The 27248-nt window shown below is 42.4% G+C and overlaps 1 protein-coding gene across 1 annotated transcript in view; it reads right to left on the bottom strand.

Annotated features, from left to right (window-relative positions):
• The window catches only part of UST (uronyl 2-sulfotransferase), a 288796-nt gene that overhangs the window by 100767 nt on the left and 160781 nt on the right, over positions 1-27248 (bottom strand). Inside the window, exon 5 of the mRNA XM_084625151.1 lies at positions 15001-15154. Within this exon, the coding sequence (XP_084481277.1) occupies positions 15001-15154 (154 nt within the window). The remainder of the gene's footprint in view (positions 1-15000; positions 15155-27248) is intronic.

Genomic DNA, 27248 nt, shown 5'->3' with positions numbered 1-27248 from the left:
GTCACGGAAGTTGAGGATGCCATGATTTTCACGCTTTAAAAAGAAAATATATCTGTGATTTAACATTTTTGGATATTTGTTTGTAAGTGGATGGATGTGATATTAACACAAGACATAGTCAGTCTTGAAAGATCAATGTTAAATCCTAATTTGAATGATATAAATTCAGCCACCACACAGAAGTGATACAAAGGACCAGGCCACAAACCCTCAAGTAGTTGGACAAATGAGCTGGGGAAGGGATATGAAAACATTTTTTTCAAAGTTTCCCCATAGTACTTCAAAGAGAAACACTTTATTTGTTTTCTAACCCAGCTGTTATGCTCAAGTGCAATTCAAAGTAAACTGGAATATTTTAATTTAAAAAATAAAGATGCATTAATATACCACTGTGAAAATAATCTGATTAATAACAGTAACATTCTTTAGACATTACCCTACTTAATAGAATACTTCATCTATAAGGGCACTATTTAAAAAAAAATCAAAAAACCTGAGTTGCTAAAACCAGCTACTAGAATGTCCTTCATGGTTACCTGGAAAAAGGACAAGTTGTAAATAACAGAGACAAAACAAGATAAATAATGTATTTCTTGATGGCTTTCTTCATCTCCTTTTCAGCAATATCCAAATACTGTCAGTCTTGCCAAGATAAGGAGGGTATGTGGAAAGCTGAATTGAATGTTTTTTCCCCTCCCAATTTATTTCCCTATGTAAGATATCCAAAAAAGTCATTTTAAAGAGAACTCCTGGTACCTAAGAAGGATTAGTTACAAACGGGTGAGTTTTAGACAAAGAACAGACATGGAACGGAATGGGGCCACATCTTAATAGGTTAACAGCCACTCTCAAGACACAGTTTAAAGAAATGCAACCGCCTGCAAAATTCATTTCTAGAACTTGAGAAAGAGGAACAAAGGAACCAATAGGGAAGGCCTCAGGTAGTGTTAAGCGGCCTTCCATGAGCCCAGCTGCTATTTCAGCAGCACATTGGCTCAACAATCACTGCATAATTTTTCCTTTCTATTATAAAACCTAAAAGGAGAGCAGCTTAACTCTCCTACTTTAGTTTGTGAAATAGTATAAGATCATGCAGCCATGTCTTGAGTAGCCCCTCATGGCCAGAAGTCACTCTGCAGCACCCTATGTTTCCCCCATTCAAGGGCCGTTAAGTACTCTCAGTTCAAAAGTGGCTCAAACAATCCCCACAAAAGCTTCATTTAGTCCTCTGACACACACTTCATTTAGGCCCCCTATGCCCAGCGCAGTTCAGTGTCTCTCTCCTGATTAACCCAAAACACCACAAATGCACACAGACTTCACCCCAACAGGCCTTGACAGTTTCTCCACGGCTTGCACAGTCTCGCTCCTAAGCTTCCCTACCTGGAGAACTCTCTCCCACCCTCTCTTGCTGCTTCAAGGCCCTATGGGAGACTTCTTTCTCCCTGCAGTGTCTACAGACCAAACAGCAAGTTGCTTGGGCTTCTGCTTTCACTGCAGCTTCCCACTCTTTTTATCCTGGGATCCCCTGATTCAACCCAGGTGTGGCACATCCTGTAATCAGGGCTGGCTTAGCCCCAGGCTCTCCAGCCTCTGGGACAATCCACCCTGTAACAAATAGAAATAGATAAACGTATCTGATTACAAACGGTCCTTCTTGGGTGCTAGGAAGTGGGTGGGCTGAAAGCCCCTCCCTCAGCCCAGGGAGGAGCTACTGAGCCCAGAACTCAACTAAATTCAGGGGACAACAAAGAAAAAAAAAACAGGAACAGGTGTGAGGGTCAAAGGGCCAAAACTAGGGAACCTGAAGGGGACAACGAGCAGAGAACCCCAGACAGTGTCCACTGCTCCTCAAAGGTATCCAAGGAGCCAGTGGATGTAGCCCAGAGGAACTCCGCCCGGATGCGTGAGCAGACAAAGGAACGAAAACAGGCCCCACAGTCTCAGAGCCCCTCTTCAGCTAACCTCCTCTCCCTGCTGTTATAAATGGCCACCTTGGCCATAGCTAGGAGGTTGTTGACGAGGAGGCCCCTCGACTTCATGGGGCCAGCGGTGGGGTGTGCATATATAAAAAGGTGCGGGGCAAAGTGCAGCCAGAACCACAAGAACAGGCTCTGGAGGAGCAGGAAGAGGGGTTGCAACCTGGCACACTGCAGATAGACATTTGCCCAGGTCTCCCTCACACTGCAAAAAGGACAAGCTTTGGGAATAGAGGTGAACTGCGCCAGGTATATGCCCGTGCTCATGGCTCCAGGAAGGAGCTGCCAGCTAATATTCCTGGCGGGCCGTGGAACCAAGATGGAGTAGAGGTTGGCCCACTGGGGTCCCTCACCCTCTACAGCTGGTAGAAGGTGCTGCCACTTGGTGTTGGGACGGGACACGTGGGTGGTGAAGAGTGTGGAGCACGAGCGTGTAAAGATGGTCCCGCAGCGCAGTTCGGAAGCGAACCAGCTGCAAATCGTGCAGCCAGCTCAGGGTACAAAGGGGTGGGGGTCAAGAGGACTCACGGGGCAGGTGCCAGGTGAAGAGATATGGAGGGCCTGGGGTGAGGGGCGGGTGGAGGATAATCTCTTGCAGGACCCGCTTGAGGAAAGACCGAGAAGTGGGTAATAAGGCTGTCTCCACCTCCCGAAGTATGCGCCAAGGGATGCCAAGGGTGGAGAGCCCCATGCACCAGCCAAATGCATAGGGATCCACCCAGTCCCCCCAGTCGTAGTCCAGGAGGTCTCTGATCCTGCCAGGACCAGCCTCTGGTGCTCTGAGGGCGACTCCGCCACCTGCAGAAGAAGATGAAGATTGTGTAGCAGGGGCTCTGTGAGGAGATCTGCCCCCTCACTGGTTGCCATGGACCTGGTCGCCGAGCTCAGCTTCCCGGTCCGGAGGAGGTCCTGGCAGAAGACCGGCAGCTCAGAGAGTGCTGGGAAGGCAACTGCACTCATTTGGCATCAGAGAGGGAGAAGCAGTTTGCAGAGTTATGGAGCCCACAAAAATATTTAAAAATTAATTTGTTCAAGGCATTGGCATATGAGTTCATAACCTTCCCTATACTCAGGGCCATAGTACCCAACAAGTGAGGTCGGGGAAGTCTGGGCATAGGTCTGGAGAGGCAGCTGGCAGGAAAAGCAGCAGCAGCAGGAAGGGGAACAAAACAGGCATAGTGGCCCTGAAGTGAGATGCCAACCTGGCTCTTAAAAGTTTAGCAGCTGCACTGGCCAGCCTAAAGGAGAAGCTGCAACTGTGTGCAGGCCCATGAAGAGCAAAGGACTGATGTGGTAACTGGCAGGGGGAGGTAGGGTTGCCAACTTTCTAATTGCACAAAAACGAACATCCTTTCCCGAGGCCACACCCCTTTTTCAAGACTCCGCCCCTGCTCACTCCACCCCCCCCCATTGCTTGCTCTTCCCCCCACCCACTTTCACCAGGCTGGGGCAAAGGGTTGGGGTGTGGGAGTGGGTTGAGGGCTCCGGTTGGGCCCAGGGATGAGGGATTTGGGGTGCAGGAGGGGGCTCTGGGCTGGGGCAGGGAGTTGGAGTGCAGGGAGGGTGAGGACTCTGGTAGGGGGTACAGGCTCTGGGGGTGGCCAAGGATGAGGGGTTTAGGAGGGGGTTCAAGGCTAGGGTAGGGTGTTGAGGGGGTGCAGGCTATGGGAGAGAGTTTAGGTGCGGGTGAAGACTCCAGGCTGGTGCAGGAGGTTGGGGTGTGGGAGGGGGTTCAGGATGTGGGGTCCTGGCAGTGCTTACCGTGGCGCCCAGGAAGCAGCCGGCAGGTGGCTGCAGCCCCATGGCACATGGGTAGGCAGGGAGGCTCTGCATGCTGCCCTCACACCCACAGGTGCTGCTCCCGCAGCTCCCACTGGTCACAGTTCCTGGCCAATGGGATATGCAGAGATGACACTAGGGGTAGGGGTAGCGCGCGGAGCCTCCCTGGCTGCCCATGTGCCTAGGGGATGCAAGGACCTGGCCACCGCTGGGAGCTAGAGCAGGCAGTAAGCCTGCCTTAGCCCCGGGCCCATGCTGCGCCACCAACCAGAATTTTAATGGCCTGGCCGGCAGTGCCAACCAGAGCCACCAGTGTCCCTTTTCCATCGGGCGTTCGGCACCTTAGAGGGAAGGGAAGAGGAGGAGAGAGAAGTGAAGACAGGTTCTGCTTTGACATCATCCCAGCAACTGATAAATGGTGAGGAAGTGTAACATCACAGCGGCTTGTGCATTTGCATCAGAACATGATCCGAGAGGTGCAGACACCATGGATCCGCTCCACACATGTCCACCCACCAACAGCTTGCCTGCATTCTTGGAGTTCAGTACATTCATTCATCAAGAAGTACTGGACATCCCAAAGGGGTGTCTTTAAGACTTGCAAATCAACTCATGACCTTCCTGGCTTGTGAAAGCAAGTCCGGAGCAAGTGGTGCCCCTCATGAGGAAAACAGCTAACACCTCATTCAGGGAAGGAATGTTCCCTTCCTCTTTCAAACAATGCAACACTGAAGAAACTCACATTGAACACATCAGTTTTAGCAGTCACCCAATGTCAAACACAATCTGTTCCTGAGCAAACTCCTCACCTTTCTGCCAAGCAGGTGAGCAGCACCTGATGGGAGAAATAGTGTGAAAGATGCTCCATCTGCCTCCCTCCTCTTACAAGAAGGGCGGTCCCCCTATTGGTTTCCCCACCTTTCCTCGTGGGGAGCAGAGTGGGAAAGAGAGAGCGAGCCTGTAGCCTTCAGCTCTCCCTCCTGCTAGCTTACCCACCTCTACAGTCAGAATCTAAGGTGAAGAGAATGGTCCTGTCAGTTCCATCTGCCCTGTTGGCATTGATCAACAGGGTGTATGGGTACAGGAGGATGACTGGAAGCACAAGGGATGTTCCCCTGCAATCTGTGGAGATGTGTGCACATGCACACACTATCCCTCAAATTTGGCTGGTGATGGGTCTGCTTGATGACAGGAACTCCTGATAAAAACATGTATTTCCTTGTCCCCATTGTTTTGCTTGTGCAATGTCACTGTGGCAAATGCCATCCACACCCCTGAGGACTTACAAACACCAGACTTGGTGATCTTTCCATTTTGGTCTTCCGCTATAAGATTTCCTTTCCTGCAAAGATACCCAGCACACAGCCTGGTCTTTGGGCTGTGAGCTGAAAGGGAAAGTATGGCCACACATGCATAAACTAGACAATAGTATCTTGAAAAATAATTTAAAAAAAGCTGCATTATATTCTTTTCACCCATAAGGATAGCACAGAACTCGCCTGAACTTGCTAACTGCAAAAATGAACGTCAACATTTTCAGACTTGGGTGCCTAATGTTGGTTCCTAAATATAAGTGGCCTGATTGTCAGTGGTGTTGAGCACCTGTGGTACCACTGACTAATACCCAGGACTTCAGTGCTTCCTGGGTCCTAAATTCTCATGGAGTTTCTTAACGTTTGCAATATAGTTTGAGATGCTCAGTCACAAAGTGCTGAACATCCACAAATCTTAAGAAAAAACTGACTTAATTTTTATATTCTGAAGCAAAGCTTTGTGGTTACCCTACATAGTCCTTTACTGAAAAGGGGTGCAACACAGAATGATGTAACTATTGTCAGGTTAAAAATCATTGATCAAATCCAAATCTCTTCACTTGTGTTACTAATACCATCTTATGTTGCTGAAACTCACACTATTTTCAAGACCCAATTTTCACTGTTATGTTATTTATTATTTACCATCTGCACTTTGCTCAGCTTGGTCATTGAAAATAAATTAGCGAGGTTAATTTCTGATTCTCATGCAGCAGGATCATGCTACAGTGTTTGGGGTGCAAACCCAGCAATGGAAAACCATTAAAAAAACATCACTGACAAGAAAATGTTACTGTTAATATCATGTTTTCTATAGTTATTTTTAAAATTAAGAACACAATCTAATTTGAGGGCCTAAGTTATCTGACAGTGACTCTTTATGATTTTGCAAATGATTAATATAGAATGGGAGAATCTAAGTGAACAATAAATTGTGTTAAGAGCATATACACTCGCTGAATAGTTAAACAAATATGAGACAAATACACAGCTTTATTTTGAGAATTAACGTAGAAAAAGGGAACAGCTGGAGACTATTAAAAGAACTCATTAGAAAAGAAAAAAACTGTTCTAATCGGGTCAGCTGACAGGTGGCTATGCCTGAGAAGCGCCCTGCCTTCATCCTGAATGGTAGCATTAGTTATTGAAGCTACTGTGTGATCTTCAAATGAGAATTTACAGCTGGCAAATTTAAGCATCAGCACTGCAGGATAGACTGAAAGACATCAAAAGAATACCACCAGTCATCTCAGCACAGGGGTATAACACTGGGAACATGCTGGCCTGTGTGTGTGCGTAAGTTTGGAGAGGAGGGAAAGAAGGTACATAAAATATAGTCTTATGGTTAAAGCTCATGACTGGGAACCAGATGATCCAAGAACAACTTTTCCTGGCTCCATAACACACTTACTATGTGAACTTGGGCAACTCACTTCTAACCGCTCTGTGTCTCCGTTTCCCGATGTAAAGGAAACATCATTTTTGGCCCTTCGAGGAATTTAGTGAGGTTTAATCAATTCATGTTTGTAATCTGCTTTGAGATCCTCACTTGGAAGGCGTTATACATATGTAAGGAGATAGGGAAAACAATATAGCTAGAGGGCACCCAGGACTTAAGTGTTTCCTGGGCCCTGATATCTCCAGGAGGCCATGTCTGCAGCAAACTAAATAACACAAGGAATGTTATCACAGTATTTGAAATTATACAACAAATACTGGGTTTAACAATCTTAATTTTGCAAGCAGTGCTTCTTAGAGAACTTTTGACAATTGATGGTAAATAAAGTCTAACCCTTTAATAAGAAACAAGGGTCCTGAATCTGACAAGATATCTATGCACGCAGCTCTCAGTGAAGTTAACAGAAACACAGGAATGAATTTCATCCATAGAGGGCGTGGCATGATTGGGCCCAATTTGTTCCTTAATGCTGAAAAAATAATGACTCTTTACTGGATATTTTCAATTTCCAAACAAAAAGGAAAAAATACTACAGGCAGGATCCGATATTGGTAGATGCTTGTGATGGCCAATTCTCTTCTACACATGAACACTACACATTTTATTACTGATTTAATTAATAAAATACAGTACATTAACGGAGCTAGACAAATATTGAGGATTTATTAATTACTTAAATGTACTTATTAATATGCATATATCAAATGCAAAACGCTGCAGTAGTACAACATTGTTAGTCAAATTCACAAATTTGGGGAATGCAGATGGATGTTCTAACAGCATTTTGAGCTTTTTATCACATAAAGTAATGACCTCAATAAATATACTGATCTACATATTTAACAAGAAAAACAAATCTGTACCACATGGCGTATCTAAACTTGCGGCAGAAACCGTACTTAATGTAGCATTCATGCATTTTTTTGCATTTGTTTTCCCAGGTTTAATTTAAAGGTGACAAAAAAGGGGGGGGGGGGGAGAGACTTTCCAGTGGGGCCACTTGTATAAGTAAGATTTTGTAGAACTGAGGCCTAAAATGTGATTAGAATTTCTTTAAAAGAAGGAAAGGGATTATGTATTTTAACTACTAAACTTAAAGAAGAAAAAGATGAAGGATTTTGTTTAAAATATTCCCCTTTGGGTAGAGACCAAGTATGGAAGATTTCATCCCAAAGTTTTCAGAAATTTGTGTGTGTGTAAAAACAGGTACTTATAATGAAACTTTATAAGTACAAAAGAACATAAAAATGGCCATACTGAGTCATACCAAAGGTCCATCTATCCCTGTATCTGTCTGCCGACAGTGGCCAACACCAGGCGCCCCGGGGGGGAATGCACAGAACCGGTCATCATCCAGTGATCCATCGAGAAGGATATTATCTTAAATTATCCTTTCTTGGCTCTTTTTTTCTGGCTAACCCCCCTCTTTTAGCCTTTTAGTATGCAAATTATGCCTTTGGACTCAGGGTTTTCCTGATTTTACACGGGAATAAATCAGGAGTAACTCTGTTGAAGTCAATGAAGTTACACTGACATTTATTTACAACTATGAGTTCAGAATCAGACCCAGTTAGACTCCCTGAAGCCCAATTAATAACATAAAACTTACACCACTTCACACATTATTTCTGTATTTGGCCCTTAGATCAAAGGTTGTTAAGTCAGTGTTAAAAGAGATCCTTACATCTCTTTTATATTTTCTCTCTCACACTCCTCGTATTACAAATGATCCCAGTGGTTTCTGAAAGGTGCCCATGACCAGCAGGAAGTTTAGAAAGAACAACTGTAATCAAAAGTTTTCAAATACAAATAGTTTATATTCTTTGTGAGGTGTCCTTAGCTTCTGATCTCTCAGGCCCGGGGCCTAAACTGAATTCATGGATGGAGTTTTCTTTTAAAAGCTGCCTTACCTGTGCTGTGAATGACATAGTTGCTTTAGTTAGGCTGGACTGAATGCCTCCAGAGTCCATACATTTGGGCAAATGATTTTGGCCCAAAGGAACCAAAAGAACTTCTAATTTTATGGGAACATAAGGTGGGACAGTTCCCAGTGAATGTGCTTGAAATCCTAATTGAAGAGGGATTGGTGGTTTCAGACATTTCCCAATATACTGTCACACACACTAAAACATCAACACGATTTACCTTTGGAGAAGTCCAGGACTGAGCTGTTTAGATGATTGACTGTATACATCACTTCAGCAGAGACAGTGGTCTTTGCAGATTAGGTCAAGGAACGGGCTGAGCTGTGTAGAGAAGCTCACCTTGCAGCAGCTGCCTGTACCATATTTAGTACGTAAATACAACATTTCACATGGTCCAAAAAAGGGGGTAGGGAAGGATGAGCGTGGGACCACAGCCCCGTACTCCCTTCTGCCCAACCCCCTCCCTTTTTGGCAGGCTAGAATAGTGATCTGTGCTAGACTCCCCTTGTTCTTATATATGTGGAATCCAAGAACTGGTATTCTTCCTGGCCCCTGTTCAGGCGCATAAGGGAAGGGGAACAGGGCCATCTTTTCCTGTCCTCCTCACTCGTGTCCTCTCTCTTTGCACATCAGCACATGGCTAGGCACAATCCACCCCAAGCTGTTTATGTGTAGTACAATGACCAACACCACCACTACACTAGCAGCAGCTCACTTATAATGCAATGTTTTGCATTTAAAGAGCTTTATGAGGGATTACCCAAAACTAAGATGACCCTCTGAAACCCCCCACTTCCCCCCCAGAAAAGAACACACACTATATGGCTAGTTTTCATCCAAAGAAAATCTTTAGGAAGTAAATGTGGAGGGTTGAAGGCAGAAACCTGCCCAAGGATCAGTAGTATACTAAAAGGCTGCCATGCTGTATGTCTGGGGTAAAAATTTTATCCTTATTTTCTTCCCAACTAGATCAAGCAATTGATTTAGCAGATTTTAAAGTGGCCATAAAACCCATAATCTCAGTTAAAATGTAAGTATACACCTCTTTGCACTACAAAGGAAAGGGTTAAGATGCAGTTACATACTATGAAATTTGGTTAGATAACACATCTTCAAAAATCTTTAACATTCTGAACGAGTGACTTTTGTTAAAATGAATTTTGTTGGCAGCTGGCCTATACTTTACTCAGACATGAACAACAAGCCTCTTTGAATAAGACATCTGACAATCAAAGTTTGCCAAAAGGAGGAGGACAGAGTCCAAAAGGGGAACATTTTGTTTCCAGTCTTCCAGTAGAGCATTATGAACAGTGAAAATTAAAACAAAAAACACAAATTAATCTTTACAAAGTTGCTGACAATGTCTCTAAAAGAACAAAATGCTCTTTGAGCAAGACAATGGGCTACTGACACCAACATTTTACTGGCCTTCTGCTACTATAATTTTTTTTCTTGTGCCTATAACTTCTGTGTCCATGCAAATATGTTTGGACCAAACTGTCCATGTGCACATACACATGCGTATACGTGTGTGTGTGTCTGTGAGAGAGAGAAAACTTGCTAGAGTACAAAGATGGGCATCTTTTTCCATTCTGCCATTAACATTTAAAGCAAGAGGGATACCAACGAATTATACACGTTTATGAAGTTCCAATCCTGTAACAGTGCCTGTTGGAAGTAAATATACTGAAACTTTATGTATTTGGTGAATCATAAGCCTTAAAGAATGGGTTAAATTGCATGAAGCCTTATGAAATACTCACCTATTTTTAAGCAGAGAGGTGCCAATCACCATACCGCCCATTTAAATGACAAGAGAAGGCAGTCAGCACCTTGCAGGATAAAGTACAAAGTGTACCAATAATCTCCTACTTTTTTCCTAAAGGGAAGGCAAGATGACTCTAGTATAAATATACTTTCCCAACTGTTCTGTCCTATACACACACCACAGAACACAAACACACGTACGTTGCACACATAATGGAAAGCTGTTAGTCTGCCTTCCAAGCACACGCATGAGAATGTCAGCAATGACCCAAGCTGACTCTTAATATCCCCAGACATACAGTAAATGCAGAAATACTTTCAACACTTACAAATGAGTTTTTAATTATATAGTAGATGTGATAAAATTTTAAAATGCTTAGTGTAACCCATGCAAGTACCCCAAGCAGCCATATGATAAAAGTAACAGAGCCAAAAAACAAACAAATGAGGAAAAAAAAAAAACCCCACAGCTCAGCTACATGCAAAAACATAGCCTTGTTTAGGTAAAACTGACCTCATCTAGGATGGTTATTGTGAATTGTGCTGTGCAGAAGTAATTCAGAGTTGTGGTGTGAAAAAGGGTACAGAACACATCTTGTGCCTCATCTACTTCCTTGTCCCTCCAAAAAATTTACTTATTTTTCTTTAAGACACTGGCCTCATAGATAGGAGGGAAGCAGATGATGTGCAGCTATAACTTGATTTTAGTAAGGCTTTTGACACAGTCCTTCATTACATTCTCATAAGCAAATGGGGGATATGTAGTCTAGATTAAATTACTGTAAATTGGGTGCACAACTGTTTGAAAGACTGTACTCAAAGAGTAATTATCAGTGGTTTGTCATCAAACTAGGCATGGATAATATAGTGAGGTCCCACAGGGGTCAGTCCTGGGTCTAGCACTATTCAATATTTTCATTATTGACTTGGATAATGGAGTGAAGAATATGCTTATAAAATTTGCAGATGACACCAAGCTGAGAAGGGCTGCAGGCACTTTGGAGGGACAGGATTAGAATTTAAAACAACCTCGACAAATTGAAGAATTGGTCTGACTTCAACGAAGTCAAATACAAAACAGTTCACTTAGGAAGGAAAAAAATCATATCCCCAATTACAAAACGGGAAATAACTGGCTACGCGGTAGAACTGCTGAAAAGGATGTGCGGGTTACAGTGGATCACAAACTGAATGAGTCAAGATGATTCAGCTGTGAAAAATATCATTCATACAAACATAAGAATGTCCATATTGGATCAGACCAATTGTCCTGTCTTCCGATGGTGGCCAGTGCCAGATGTTTCAAAGGGAATTAAAAGAACAAGGTAATTTATCAAGTGATCCATCACCTGTCATCAAGTCCCAGATTCTGGCAGCTGGAAGTTTAGGGACACCCATAACATGAGGTTGTATCCCTGACCATCTTGACTAATAGCCACTGATGGAGCTATCCTCCATGAACGTATCTAATTTTTTTTTAACCCAGTTATAATTTTTGCCTTCACAACATCCATTCTATCATGTATTAACAGGAGTGCCATATGTAAGAAATGGGAGGTAATTGTCCTGCTCTACACAGCACTGGGGAGGCCTCAGCTGGAGTACTGTGTCCAACTGTGAGCACCACACTTTAGGAAAGATGTGGACAAATTGGAAAGAGCCCAGAGGAGAGCAAAAACATGATAAAACATGTTAGAAAACCTGACCTATGAGGAAAGGTTAAAAAACCTGGGCATGTTTAGTCTTGAGAAAAGAAGACTGAGGGGGAACCTGATAAGTCGTCAAATATGTTGCGGGTTGCTATAAAGAGAACCGTGATCACTTGTTCTCCATGTCCACTGAAGGTATGACAAGAAGTAATCAGCTTAATTTGCAGCTAGGGAGATTTACGTTGGATATTTGGGAAGACTAACTATTAGGGTAGTTAAGCTCTGGAATAGGCTTCCAAGTGGAACCCTTATCATTCGAGGTTTTTATGAACAGGTTAGACAAACACCTGTCAGGGATGATCTAGGTTTATTTGGTCCCGCCATAGTGCAGGGGGATAGACTTGATGATTTCTCGTCTAACCCCCTGCAACAGTTCTATGATTCTATGCCATTTTTCTCTCTTGTTGTTCTCTAGACCCTCATCTATTTTGATCCTGTACCATTTTCTATAAGATCATAAAATAAAGAAACAAGCTGCCCTATCACAAATGTGCCCTAGGGATCCTTTTCCTTGGTTGTCTCTGAACTTTGAAGTAAGCACTGTGGTACTTCAGCTGGTGAGGACAATCACAGCTCTGGAAAAAGAATTAAATATCCACAAACTGGAACCGATCCATGTGGCAATAAGCAGCAACCTTACATGGTGCTGGAGCAGGCTAAAGCTTATTTCTGAAACTTGTAAGCAGAGTAATTTCAAATGAACGTTTAATTACAAAATATCTTTTCTAGCTTTCATAACTCTTTCTTGAACATACTGCTTTATATTTATACCTAATGACACCCAATGTGTTAGGTAATCATGGGTGAAAGCTGGCACAATTGCAGCCAATGGGAGGTTTCAACACTAACTGTGATGGGGTCAGGATGTAACCCCATATTTTTGTCTTTGCTGAGACATTATGGTGTATACTACACATTGGGTGTGCAACAGGTCACCTCAGGCAGTCTACTACTCTCAAGTTGCTGAGCACACACAGTATCAATGTAAAAAACACAAAATTAGCAAACATATATTCCACAGAACAGAAGATCAACCACAAATAGCATTTATGTCACAAAAGAAAGCTGAGCAAATAAAATCAAGAACTGGAATCGGATCAGTCTGTGAAAGACACCACTTGCAGCTGGCTGAGTCTACTTTAGCTTTACAGGAAGAACATGAAATTTTTAGGCTCACCCAAATTTCTTAAGCACTCTGGTGCAACGTTTCTCAAATGTGGCCACCTGGCGCCACCAGGAGGTTTTCATGGGGCCACAACAGCCTCCTGGGCAGTGATTGGGGGAGGGGGCAAAGCATCAGCCTCTCACACTCCCTCCTTGTTGCTCCTAGATGCACAGTGCCCCGCACCACCTCTGGAGAGAGGTGGGGCACAACGCTGCAGGAGCAAGGTGAGTTCTTGACCACCTTGGGGGAAGGGGGTTTTGGCAGCAGGCTCCAGTGGTGGGACTTCAGGAGCCTGGCCGTGCGGCCCCGGACTCCAACCGCGGGGCAGTGGTACTGACCCCCCCCCAGCTCTGGCCCCATGGCCCTGGGCTCCAGCTGCAGGGCTCCAGCCTCCGGCCTCTGGTTTCAGCTGTGTGGCAGCAGGCTTCAGTCCCAAGGTCTGGCCGTGCAGTGGCAGACGCCGACCCCAGCCCCTGGCACTGATCCCCTGCCCCACCTGCACAGCAGCAGGCGCCAACCCACAGATCTTCTGTTCCTGAGCTCTGGCCACGCAGCCCTGGGCTCTGGCACCCAAATCCAGCTCTGGCCATGAGGCGGCAGACACTCATCCCCAGGCACTGACCCACAGCTCTGGCTGCGTGGCAGGAGACTCCAATCCCTGGCTCCGGCAATGCAATTCCTGTCCCCAGCTCCTGGCTCTGGCCGTGGGCACTGAGTCCCGGCCCGGCTGTATGGCAACAGACACTAGGCCATGGCTCCGGCCACGCAGTTCCTGTCCCCAGCTCTGGCCGCGGGTGCTGAGCCTTGGCCCTGGCTGCATGGCAAAAGACACCGGGTCCTGGCTCTGTCCACGTGACACCTGGACTCATCACCCATCCCCATTACCCCTGCTGCCTCCCATAGCCTCGCATCCACCCCCTCATTGCCCCAGGCCCCAACTGGCTCCCCATCCCCACATCCATCCCACCATCACCTCTGGCCCCTGCCACCTCCCGCCGTGTCCCCTCCATCCAGGGCTTAATGAGAAAAGTGATAAACAAACATGCAAGTATCATTTTTCATAGCAAACTTACTAACTATCTGTGAAAAGTGATACCTGTATGTTTGTTAAAAATCACATCACTTTTCACAGCCTCCCAGGTAGGTACTAAGTGTGCTGTGATATTAACAAATATACAAATATCACTCGCAAAGGGGGAGGCAGCGTTATTTGTATTACTGAGTCTGCCAAAAAACCCTACAAATACACATTACAAGGATTTGGATGTGTGTCTGTGCATATTTAATTGTTTTTCCTCAAGTTAATTACATATTTTAGGAAAAAGTGTCAGTGTGGCCACCAGTGAGAATTGGTGGCCACATTCGGAGGCCACCCAAAAAATGTGTTGAGAGAACCCCCCTACTCTAGTGAAACTGCATGACTGACATTCTTGGTCTCAGTCCCAAATATCCAGCATGACAAATAGAGTGCCTAATCCAATGCCAATTAAGTAAATGAAAGCCTCCATTAACTTCAGTGGCAGTTGGACCCGGTTCACAGTTATCTTGACAAATTAGATGTCTTCCATTGTTGTATGCAGAAGAGCTCTATTTAAACGCAAAAACTTGTCTCTCACCAACAGAAGCTGGTCCAATAAAATGTATTAACTCACTCACCACATCTCTCTAACATGACAAATAGATAATTATATTCCTGATCAAGGCAGCATATGCTCTATACAGCCTGATGAAAATCAAGACTATACAACTTAACATGAAGCCCTACACCAGGAATGGCTGAAGGGAGATGAAAGATAATTCATTCTCTAACTTTCCAAACATCCTGTTTCAATTTTTGTAATTATTTATCTGGATGGTGAACAAATAAGTATTTTGTTAACAGGCTTTAATTTAAAAGAACTTACTAGATATCTTTCTTCTTGCCTCATACTTGGGGTGCGGATCATATGATTTTGCTCCCCTCTCCAGTCTCCAAATCGACGGAAAAAATAGTTCGATAAAAATCGGTTGACAGGATCCCTAATAATATTGATGTACACAGGCTGTTCTCCTCCAAACCTGGTGGGGGAAATGTGTAGATCTCATTAGATGTTTGCAGACATACATTCACATCTCATAATCAAATGCTTTAAAAAGTTGTTCTCTGTGCAAGTTTAAAGCTGCTGGAAGATTAGAAGTTGTATGAAGGCTAGAAGTTGTATGAAGATTAGAAGTTGTATGTAGAAGTTCTTAACGGTAAAAGTGCCTCAACTCCTTCTAAGAGTGCATAAAGCCCCTTTAAGCTGGAAGATAATTACAGTATTGTATTAAGATACACACATTTCAGCCAGAGAAACGCTCCCTACTATGAAGAGCAACTATGACAACTTTTATTCTACTTGGGCTCTCTCCTTGAATTTTTCAGTTTCTGCAGTTAAATCTGGTTCTTTGGATTCATATTTCCATGTACTAATTTCCCATCTGGGAAATCATGACAAGGCAGGGGTGGCTGAAATGGAAACAAAATGCAACCCTTGGAGTTCTACAAGGTGGCCCTGCAATCACCTTCATCTTTAAAATAAAGGCCATGATCTGAGAGATGACAGCTGCCAGCTTGCAATGCTCAATCTTGTTGCAGAAGCATTCACTTGGAAAAAAGTGAAAGAACTAAAATCATGCTTCACAGAGCTGGGTGGAATTCATTGTTTTTATATGCTGTGGCTTATACAAATATTTTTCCTTATTTTTGTTAATGGCTATTATTATTTATTTAGCACCTTAACTTTGCATGTTGAGATATCTATCTATAAAGAGACAACCCCTGCCTCAAAGAACTTAAAATATGAATCACCAGTACATAGAGATTTAAGGAAAAGGAAGGGGTAGCGAAAGTTGGGACCATCATTAAAACAAAAGCAAAATGCAACCTAAGCCCTCAGATCTCGCAGATGAAGCCATAAACCAGGGCTTCCTCTCTAGATCGAGAACACCCTTACAATAGATGCTGGGATCTCTCTTTTGTTATCTCCGGGGGTGAGGCAATGGTTTACAATCTCCCCTCGCCCCTAATTTCATGTGGGGGGGAAGACAGGACAGCTGGCTCTCTACCGTATCTTTTGTTTTTAGTATGCTGGAAAAGTAATCATATTTCTCAATTTAAGAAATCCTCTTCGGGAGAACAGGCTTACCTCACCAACCCAATAGTGAGAAAAAGAAAGTTGCTTGTGTTACTCCTTCAGCTAAAATATCTGAAGTGAAAAGGGGATATTGCAGGCTACAAAAGCCTCAAGACAGCAAAAATGGGAGTAGAGCCTGTTGGGAGAGAGGTATTCCTAGGGTGGCCCCAACTGGGAACTTGTCTGAACTAAGGATGGGGGGAATGTTTTAGTATTTAAAATTTACAAAATGACATGTTGATTCATGAAAGCACTTAAGCAGGTGCTTCAGTGCCATTGAGTTTGATAGAACATAAGCACATGCTTAATATGATTTTGTGAATAAGGATACTTTTCTGAATTGGGACTCAAAGCTTCAGGGGAAAAAAAATTGATCAGAGGAGAGAAAATTGCAATTGTCATTTAGCAAGAGGGAAATAAAACTAATCTTTAAGCATCTCTTAATTTTCTAAACTAAGACATGAGAATGAAATGTTAGAACATTTTATAAATAATACAGGACCAGGAAAAAGTTTTTAAAATGTAAATTTTAGTTAAAAAAAAGAAAGAAAAATGTGTATAGCTATGTGTACTTGATATTTATTCTATAGGACTTCCCAGTCTGCTCCATCTTCTTCTCTATGTGCCCACAGACCAGTGAGTAAAGTCTGCAAGTGCTTATACACATGGCTAACTTTATGCATGTGAGCAGTTGGATTGATATCTGAGATCAGCTTTTGCAGCTTCAGTGCTATAATTTGTAATTGCAGAGACAACATAAAAAACTGAACTTCCAGATTTAGAAACCAGGATGTTACTTACTTCCCGATTAGAGCACTTTATGAGTGTAGACCTCTTTCAGAATTAAGTCTGTTTTGGCATTTGTACAGATATGCATTTTTTCTAACAGAAGGTTGGAGTCTGAAATATTATAAGCTGTGTTTACACGATTATCTGAACTGTTCAGCTCCAGAATGCAAACATCCATGGTAAGCAACAGCTGCCTGACATGATGTATCTTCAGGGTATTAACAGCAACAACAAAGATTAGCAAAGTAAACTCAATATAATTATACATGTATGTTATATAGTATAAACATCAATAAAAGCAAAGTAAATATTATTCAAGAAAGATTAATTCAAACTAGGACAAGTGCAGAGGACTAATAGACTCACCAGGAAAATGGATAGCCTATTGCAGGAGAGGAGTCTAAAAGTGACTCATTTGTTAGGCCAAAACAAAGGCTGAGAGGGGCTATGATTGCCCTGGATAAATACACGGGTGGGGGTGGGGGGCTGCGACGAGGGATGACACACCACGGAGGGAAAAGAGATATTTAACTTAAGGACAATGTTGTCACAAGAACAAATGGGCATAAACTGGCCCTGGAGAAATTTAAACTGGAAATTAGAAGGTTTCTAACCATCAGAGGACTGAGGTTCTGCAACGGCCTCCAAATAGGAGTACTGGAAGCAAGCAACTGGACTAGTTTTAAAAAGGGGCTTGATAAATTATTGAACATGATTATATGACAAGGTTGTCTGATACCAGAGGCCGGACTCAATGACCCAGAAAGTCTCTTTCAGTCCTATATTCCTATTTAAGTTTTCAGTGTGAGGACCTTTTGCTAATAATATAAACAATCATATGAACAATACTCCTCGGCTGTACTCATACACCCTGAATTGTTTTGTTCTATGATTATATATCATATATTATTCATGCATAAAGTACATGTATTGAGAAGCACACAACAAACAGTAATACTGAGCCATATCCTCCTCAGACTGAGTGAGTGGAGTTTTGCCATTTCCCTCCATGGCATTAGGATTGGACTATAAATATGCAGGGCACCTGATCATTCTAACTATGTTGTAGGGCTCAGCTGCAATAACTTTACAACAATCTGGGGCAGAGCCTCAGCGGGTGTCAATTGTCCTCTGAAGTTAGTGGAGCTGGGGTTCTGCCCCTTTATTTCTATACTTAACTTCTAATCCTAACTGATTACTGTGGTATATAATAACCCAGTTATTTTAGGTTTAATTACATATTATATCATAGTTTTAACTGTTGCGTTTATAGCTATAATTTATGAATAGTTATCAAAATAACCATTGGATTTTGGGGCATCCATGATACTTATACTCATCAATAGTACATCTACTTGTTCTCAGAAAAAAAGTAGTTAACATTTTACAATTAATTTAGAAGGTTGAATGATGTGCCAAGTGCTGCAAATTTTCTTTGGAAAGGGAGTCTCCAGTGTGTTCCAAATTTTCCTATTTATTTGAATGAAAGCTCTGCTGAAATCTGCTTGCAGATCACATTTAAATTATAACAGCAATGAAAGAATTACAAAAACAACTGGTGGTTGATTTGTTTGGTTTTTAAATGAAGGACAGATCCTTGACCAATAACTTAGAGAGTTTCTCTCAGCTGTTACATACTTTAATTACATTCATTTCTAGGTGAGACTAGAACTCGGGGGAACTAGCCATTGAATTTTAGGAAGTTTCTGTATTCCAGCTCAGTAGCTAAAATATACACAGAAAGAATCAGGTTTACTCATCTCTTCAGGCAAACTGCCTTCCTTGAGGGAAACAAGTTTGCCAGCCTCACAGCAATAGAAGAACTTTTGCTACATCTTAATCTTCTCATTTAAAAAGTTCCTGTACATAAATTAATATGTTTAAAGCTAAAGTTAGTTATATTGCAATGGAGTTCTGACAGTCATGCACTACCAGTCTACATCAGCACACATAACTCTCCTTAAAAAGAGATGACAACCTCTTTTTTTTTACAGCTGTGCGTGACCAAGAATCAATAACGCTTATAGCACAATTATCCAGGAAACATTGCACGTTTAATTAAATTGTAGCGTTATCATAGGACCACTGTGCCATTTCACGTTACCAGACATGAAGCAGGGCTTCACAAGAGGACTGCACAAAGACACTGTTAACTTAAATGACTATGACAACTGGGAAGTGCTTCAATTTTTCTAAAAACTAAATTATAACAAAACGAATCTTCTGAAGAGGAAGTCTGATTTACAGAAATAGAAATAGGAGGGCATGGCAATGTCAAGTATCAATATCTATTTCGGGCAAAGTAAACCTGTTTTCTATCCAAAATACCAGAGGTGAGCAGGCTCATGAGGACCTTCCCGAAGATGATGTGCTGCAATCAGTAATTTATTTAACACAATCCTCAGACTAGTGTTTCTCCACCCACAGTACTGCCAACCCAAGTATTCAAAATCACAAGTCAGGCCCACCAACATCATGAGTATATTTTTTTAATCGGGTACTTTTTATTTGCCTTGTAGCTTTTGAGCATTTAGGCTACACTTGAATCACTTTTTCAGGCTTTTCTTCAATGAAAGCTGAGGTTCTCACCCCAAACACAAGGCTTCCATAAGTTGGGGCTTTCAGAAAAATCACATCAAACGGTGCAAGGCTTACAAGAGTTGGTGCAAGTGCAAGAGTTGGCAACACTACACTCATTAACTAAAATTTCTGGAGCTCTGTTATCAGTGCCAGAAATACCATTTTCTGGAGTTAAAATTTTGGGAAATATCATCATAAAATAGTGATTCCTCTGTAAATTGCACAGTCTACCAAACAGTCAGCAGATTACATTAAAAAGCACTGGAAGTCATCCTCCCTCTTAGCACCTGTCTTCATGGTGCATCAGTGTGTACCAGCTGGGACGTAAGTTCTAGTGCACACTAGCAGGTGCACACTCATTGGACCATGTGGACCCAGTTGGTGTGTACTAAAAAGTTCAGAGCACACAGTGACGTAGTACAGTTTGAAATGGGACTACATTGTAACATGCACCACAGACCTTTCATAAGAATGGCCAGACTGGGTCAGACCAATGGTCCCTCTTGCCCAATATCCTGTCTTCTGACAGTGGCAAATGCCAGTTGCTCCAGAAGGAATTAACAGAACAGGTAATCATTAAGTGATCCATCCTCTGTTGCCCATTCCCAGCATCTGACAAAGAGAGGCTAGAGACATCATCGCATCCTGGCTATCCTCCATGAACTTACCTAGTTCTTTTTTGAACTTTGTTACAGTCTTGGGCTTCACAACATCCTCTGGCAAGGAGTTCCACAGGCTGACTGTGTGTTGTGTGAAAAAATACTTTGTTTGTTTTAAACCTGCTGCCCATTAATTTCATTTGGTGACCCCTTGTTCTTGTGTTAAGAGAAGGAGTAAACAACACTTCATTATTTACTTTCTCTGCACTAGTCATGATTTTATAGACCTCTATCATATTCCCCTCTCATAAATATAAAGGGAAGGGTAAACCCCTTTGAAATCCCTCCTGGCCAGGGGAAAGCTCCTCTCACCTGTAAAGGGTTAAGAAGCTAAAGGTAACCTCGCTGGCACCTGACCAAAATGACCAATGAGGAGACAAGATACTTTCAAAAGCTGGGAGGAGGGAGAGAAACAAAGGGTCTGTGTCTGTCTATATGCTGTCTTTGCCAGGGATAGACCAGGAATGGAGTCTTAGAACTTTTAGTAAGTAATCTAGCTAGGTATGCGTTAGATTATGATTTCTTTAAATGGCTGAGAAAAGAATTGTGCTGAATAGAATAACTATTTCTGTCGTGTATCTTTTTTGTAACTTAAGTTTTTGCCTAGAGAGATTCTCTATGTTTTGAATCTAATTACCCTGTAAGGTATCTACCATCCTGATTTTACAGGGGGGATTTCTTTACTTCTATTTACTTCTATTTCTATTAAAAGTCTTCTTGTAAGAAAACTGAATGCTTTTTCATTGTTCTCAGATCCAAGGGTTTGGGTCTGTGGTCACCTATGCAAATTGGTGAGGCTTTTTATCCAACATTTCCCAGGAAAGGGGGGGTGCAAGTGTTGGGAGGATTGTTCATTGTTCTTAAGATCCAAGGGTCTGGGTCTGTAGTCACCTAGGCAAATTGGTGAGGCATTTTACCAAACCTTGTCCAGGAAGTGGGGTGCAAGGTTTTGGGAAGTATTTTGGGGGGGAAAGACGTTTCCAAACAGCTCTTCCCCAGTAACCAGTATTTTTTTGGCGGTGGTAGCGGCCAATCCAAGGACAAAGGGTGGAATATTTTGAACCTTGGGGAAGTTTTGACCTAAGCTGGTAAAAAGATAAGCTTAGGAGGTTTTTCATGCAAGTCCCCACATCTGTACCCTAGCGTTCAGAGTGGGGAAGGAACCTTGACATCCCCCTTAGTCGTCTCTTTTCCAAGCTGAAAAGTCCCAATCTTATTAAATCTCTCCTCATATGGAAGCTGTTCCATACCGGTAATGATTTTTGTTGCTCTTTTCTATACCTTTTCCAATATATCTTTTCTTGAGATGAATACTGCATGCAGATCTGGTCGCCCCAAGATGTGGGTGTACCATAGATTTATAATAGAGGCAAGGGTATTTTCTGTCTTATTATCTATCCCTTTCCTAATGATTCCCAACATTCTGTTTGCTTTTTTGACTGCCGCTACAGGGCGTGCCAGCAGGGTCCACATGGATCAGTTAGTGTGCAACATGCTAGTGAGCACTAGAATTTACACCCCACTTAGTGCATTAGTACACACTAATGCACTATATAGGCAAGCCCTTAGACTGTATGTGCCTTAGGCACAGAACAGGATTTCATCTGTGCCTTGTATAGTGCTGAGGACACCATAATAGTTTAGCAAATATGAAATCAAATGAATTACTATTACTATTCTCTTCTAGACACTACTATCCCCTCCCATTTGTAACTGCATAACATCTCTGTGGCAAGGAGCCACCTGTTCAGAGAGCCCCTGGCGGTCTGGGCTGGTTTGTTTACCTGCTGTGTCCACAGATTTGGCCGATCGCGGCTCCCACTGGCCGCGGTTCGCCACTCCAAGCCAATGGGGTCTGTGGGAAGCGGTGCGGGCCGAGGGATGTGCTGGCTGCTCTTCCCACAGCCCCCATTGGCCTGGAGCAGTGAACCGCGGCCAGTGGGAGCCGCGATCGGCCAAACCTGCAGACGTGGCAGGTAAACAAACCAGCCTGTCCCACCAGGCTTTCCCTGAACAAGCGGCAGACCAGCTTTGAGAACCACTGCCATAGAACACATGCAAGTGCTGCATGGACCACAGCTTGCAAACCTGTGAACTGACTGTTTATCGGAGACTCATTTCAAGGAGACAAGATCAATTTACCAACAAATCACACTTCCATCAAAATATATATGTAACCCCCTTTCCTGTTCACTGGCCCAGTATGAGATTGTTCAAGATAGGGAAGCCTGCCTTGTGACTTTTTACACAACTTTGGGAAACTGGGCCTGAGGCTCCTTTATGTACTCTGTGGTGTGTGTTCACCTCAGACCAGACCTGCTCAGACAAACACCCAGGAACAAGACTTTATTCTGTAAAGAACATAGAACAGGATTACAGTCCAGCAGCCTTCTCTCTGCTTGTCTGTACGTGCTCCCAGCTCAGTCAGTGCTGAGATCTCCTGCCATGGGGGGCAGAGGGTACATCCAGGCAGGAGCCAGGGAGTTCTCCCCAGATCCCACAGTTTGTAGCCCATAACTTGTAGTTGTTCCCAGGGCTGCTGTTATAGCCCAAGGCCCAGTGTGCTTCATATATATATTTTCCCTTCTACTGTTATGTCTAAGGCAATTATAAATGAAAGATTAGAGAAGAATATATTTTTCTAGTCTGCTTGCTTTGTGCATCTCACATCACTCTGTGTACAACCAGTTTCATTGCTTCCCTGCCATAGTCAGTTCTTTTTTCCTGTTTGCGTGGGTCACGCAGCAGAAGAGGAGAGGAAGAAATTAAAAATAAAAACCAATGTGGATGTAAAACTACACAAAAAAGGTCAGTAGTTCAGAAGTGACACCTGACAATTTTTAATCCATTTTATGCAACTGACTAGATTTCAGGTTAACAATGTCCCTTTAATCAACAAACTGTCCTTAAAAGGCTAATATAACTTTAGCCTTTATAACTTTAAACTATAAAAACTATAAACAGTTATAACTTTATAACTTTTTGATATATCTGAAGCACATTTATGATAGCACTAGGAAACCAAGGTTACAATAATCTGATCGAATGCTCTATGCTGCCTCTGATGCGGTGTTCAGCCCACAGAAGGGTTAATATGGGCCACAAGGAGCCAATTAACTTTATATGCTGCAGCTGGAGCAGAACCAGGGATTGATAAAGCCTAATGGCAGATAAGCCCAACTGGAAGAGGAGTATAAAGTCAGGAAGCAAGGGCAGAAAGGGGTTGCAGGGAAGATATCTCCAGTCATTTTCTAAAAGAAGGGGGAATTGGCCATTGACGAAAAAGAGCTACTGGGGTAGGATAAGTCTCGGGGTTCTGCTCTGGACTAGGGAATCTTACAAGAGGCCTAGAGGAATGAAGTAGCCCTGGGGAGCAGTTGAATCACTGGAGGTAAACCCAGAGATAGGCAAGGAGATAGAGATGGAGTAAGAATCAAGGGAAACAACAACCGGCACTGAGACTGAGCAGACCTAGGTTGCTAGTCATAGGGTCCCCGGCCTCGAACCAGACTAATAGGTGGACCTGGGATCCCCTTCCAACCACTGGCAAAGTGGTACAGGACCTGGAATTGGAATAGAAGACTACTTGCGACAGCATACGGACAGCATGTCCAGGAGGACTTAATTACCTTAGAAGAGGGGGGAGACTGTATATTGACCTGGCTGGAGGACTGAGTCACAAAGAGGGAGTACTCTTGGTCACAGCCAGAGGGGTCACAGCTTGAACAACCAAAAGAAAGGGTTGCTAGATGGCGCAAAAGCTAATTCCCAGACCCAGCCACAAAGAGGTGCACCTGTGGTGAGTGGAACCCCCTTCAGACTGCCTTATTCCACACAGTGTTTTTCAAAAATGCCCCAGAATACCGAAAGGCCAAAGAGCACACAGTAGTTGTGCTGAGTCTTCCATTAAGTGATGGTTACTGTCATTAAGAGGTTGAGTTCAAAAGGGGAAAAGAAGAAAAAAAAAAAAGAGGTAAGAGGGACCGTAGCACCTGGTGGCCATTCAGTCAGTATGCACTCTACGAGATGGACCTTGCAAGGTGATAGAAAATGTCTTACAATGTGTATAATGACTATATATAAAAGCTACAGTTTTAAGCTCGTGCATTCAACTTTGACATTTCCTGACTTAAGGGTTTTACCATGCAGTCTTAACTTTTCTCTTAACATAGTTTTTAATGGCATTTCCTAAGGAGAAAGTTGTCTTAAGAAAAAAATCCATAAACCTGGATCTATTAGCTAGATAATATTAGAATACTCTACACCGCTCCAGGTGTGCATCCAAGTGCTCCTGCAACTGAACTGTGTTAGCCAACGAGCAGTGAATGAACTAGGGCTGTTATACTCTCACTCTTTACTATGCACTAAAGCCTGGTTCATTCAACATACACTTTAGTCTGTATCTTGGCAGATGTGTGCATTCAGTACTCAGTCACATCAGCAGCACACACATGCACAGCACAGACTACTTCCCTTCCCAACATTATTATTATCACGTGATTAAGTGATATATTTACATTGTGTGTGCAAAGTGCAACTTTCAAAGCTTCTTAAATCAGCTAAATCTCAATCAGTTTTGAACAGATCAAAGACACTTCTCTTCAATTAAGGGAATCTCTCCATTGAATTTTAACTTTCTATATTCTCAGCCATTTCAGACGCATAACTGTTCATTAAAAGGTTGCACTAATTACTTATAATGCAGAAACTATAATTTTCTGAAACGTTACTCATACTAAAACACAGGCTTCAGTGTTTAATACTTCCTCCCGAAAGCAGAAAATAAATGTTGTCTACTGTAGAGACCAGGGCTAGAAAATTTCATCCTAAATGGCCACATTTTTAAACAGTTATGAGTAACTGAAAACAGAGTTTAGAATAGAAACCCTGCCTCAGCAACGTTAACTATTGTTCCAGGCATTACTATATTATCATCGTTCAGGGATACTCTGGGAATGTCAAACCATTTTTTAAAATTGAACTCTTGAACTGCTTCTGAGTTGGAGAAAGAAAGCTGTTCAATCAAAAAGGTGGGGGTGGGGGGGAGGTATTCTGACACCACTGTGAAACTGCTCTATGTTTTCAGCTTCAAAGGTTAGCCCCAGGTGTAACAGAACTACAGCTATTTGAGGAAAGGGTCAATATTTGACTTTTTTTGAAGGATATAAGTATGGAAACAAAATTACTTCACTAATGAAAGTGGACACTATTTGGAAATCAGAGTTATGGACTAATCTGAACTGAATTTTGCTTTTATATTTTTATATAAAGCACCAGAGAGCATGCTTTATTTCTACCAGTAATTCAGAATGTACTTTTGAGTGGAGGTAAACTGTTCAAACTTACTAGCAATACTGTATCCTACAGTGCCTGCCTCTCTAGATAATTTAAGACATAAATAAATCTGTGTTAGCTGCAATGCCTGTTTTTAAGAAAACAGCATAACAGTTAAAGAATGCTTGTTATTGAGAAATACGTTTTCAAAAACAACACACACACACAATAGTATATTTGAGGAATGATGGAAACGGAGACAAAAATTTACGTATGTTGGAACTATATTAAAACAAACAAACAAAAAATGGGGAAATCACAAGGAGGGGAACTTGTGGGATGTAAATGGAAACCAAAGTAATTTTATGTTTTCCAAAGTCACTGCTGCTTCCTGTTACATAGAAAGAAATGAAACAGAACAGCACTCAAGCCACAGCATTCTAATGCAGAGAGAATTAATTCTTAAATCTTAATGATGTACATTTGTTCACACTGGATTAAGACAAGTAGCTGGAATGAACTGAAACAGAAATATTAAGAACCAAGCTTATAATTAAATTTACTCTTTTTCTTATTTGAAAAAGAATGCTACATAATTTTGTGGGCTTTTTTTTTTTTTAAACAACAAAAACGGTTGCTCGCAAGTGGATTGTGACTACTTCAGAAAGCGAAGAGTTCACAGCTGTAATAAACATGAAAAAGCATCTTTCTATACAAGTGGCCTTTTTAATGGTTCTAGGTCTTATGAACTCAGTCAGCCAATCTTTACACTAATAATTGCGACTTGCCAGTCATTGGCAGAGACAGGCCTTTGAACCAAAGCATACCACATTCCTCTGTAATGTTCCGTTACACAATATCAGGGTGAGGCAAGCTCCGCCTCCAACTCCACCTGAGCCGGGATCTGCTGTCTGTGGTCCAAAGATGCAGCAAGACCCATTGTGTGTGCTGGTGACAGGACCAGATGCTCTACTAGCTCTGGACCAGGTGATGAGTAGCATGATAGTCATATTAAAAGCTTGACCTACATCATACCAAGAAGGCCTCGACTCTGCTACCTTTCACATGACTCCCTGCAAATGTTTTTTCTGCTACTCTGAAATTTGTGATATTTGGGACATACACCACGTGTCTTAAGTAGCTGCCCAGGCTGATTTAGTTATTGTTTTTAGAGTCCAAAAAGGGCTCTACATGCACAGTTGAAGCTTCCTCCTGCTTACGTTTGGTTAGCAATCCCTCTCATGAAGTGACTGATACTAAGCGACATTTATGATCAAGTACAAAGAACTCCTCCTCCTCATTCAGCTCCTCCGGAATAAGCATTTTATGTTATGTGTTATTCCAGCCGCACAAAACATTCAGCACTTCTTCCAGTAACCACAAGACTCAATCGATCCGTAATGTTTTCGGTTGTAACAAAATTACAGGCTTTTATATCTTTGTTACCTTGAAGTATATGCATTTTTGGAAATATTAAATTGGACCCTATTTCATATTGCAGCTGCTATTGTAGAAAAATGTTACTTTATATACATAGAGAAGAGTCCTTAAATAGAAAAAAACAATCTTAAAAAGGAAAAGCAATGTATTCCTTAAAAAGGAAAAGCAAAGGAAAAGTTAAGGAATATACTCAACACTGGTATTGAACGGGGATTTTAATTTGAGGAGGAAAAAAAAGCTAGATATGGGTCCAAT

This window comes from Lepidochelys olivacea, assembly GCF_965140295.1.
Source record: "Lepidochelys olivacea isolate rLepOli2 genome assembly, chromosome: 3".
Taxonomy (NCBI): Eukaryota; Metazoa; Chordata; order Testudines; family Cheloniidae; genus Lepidochelys; species Lepidochelys olivacea.
Note: the sequence above shows the minus strand (reverse complement) of the source record. Positions and strands in the feature narration are given on the sequence as shown.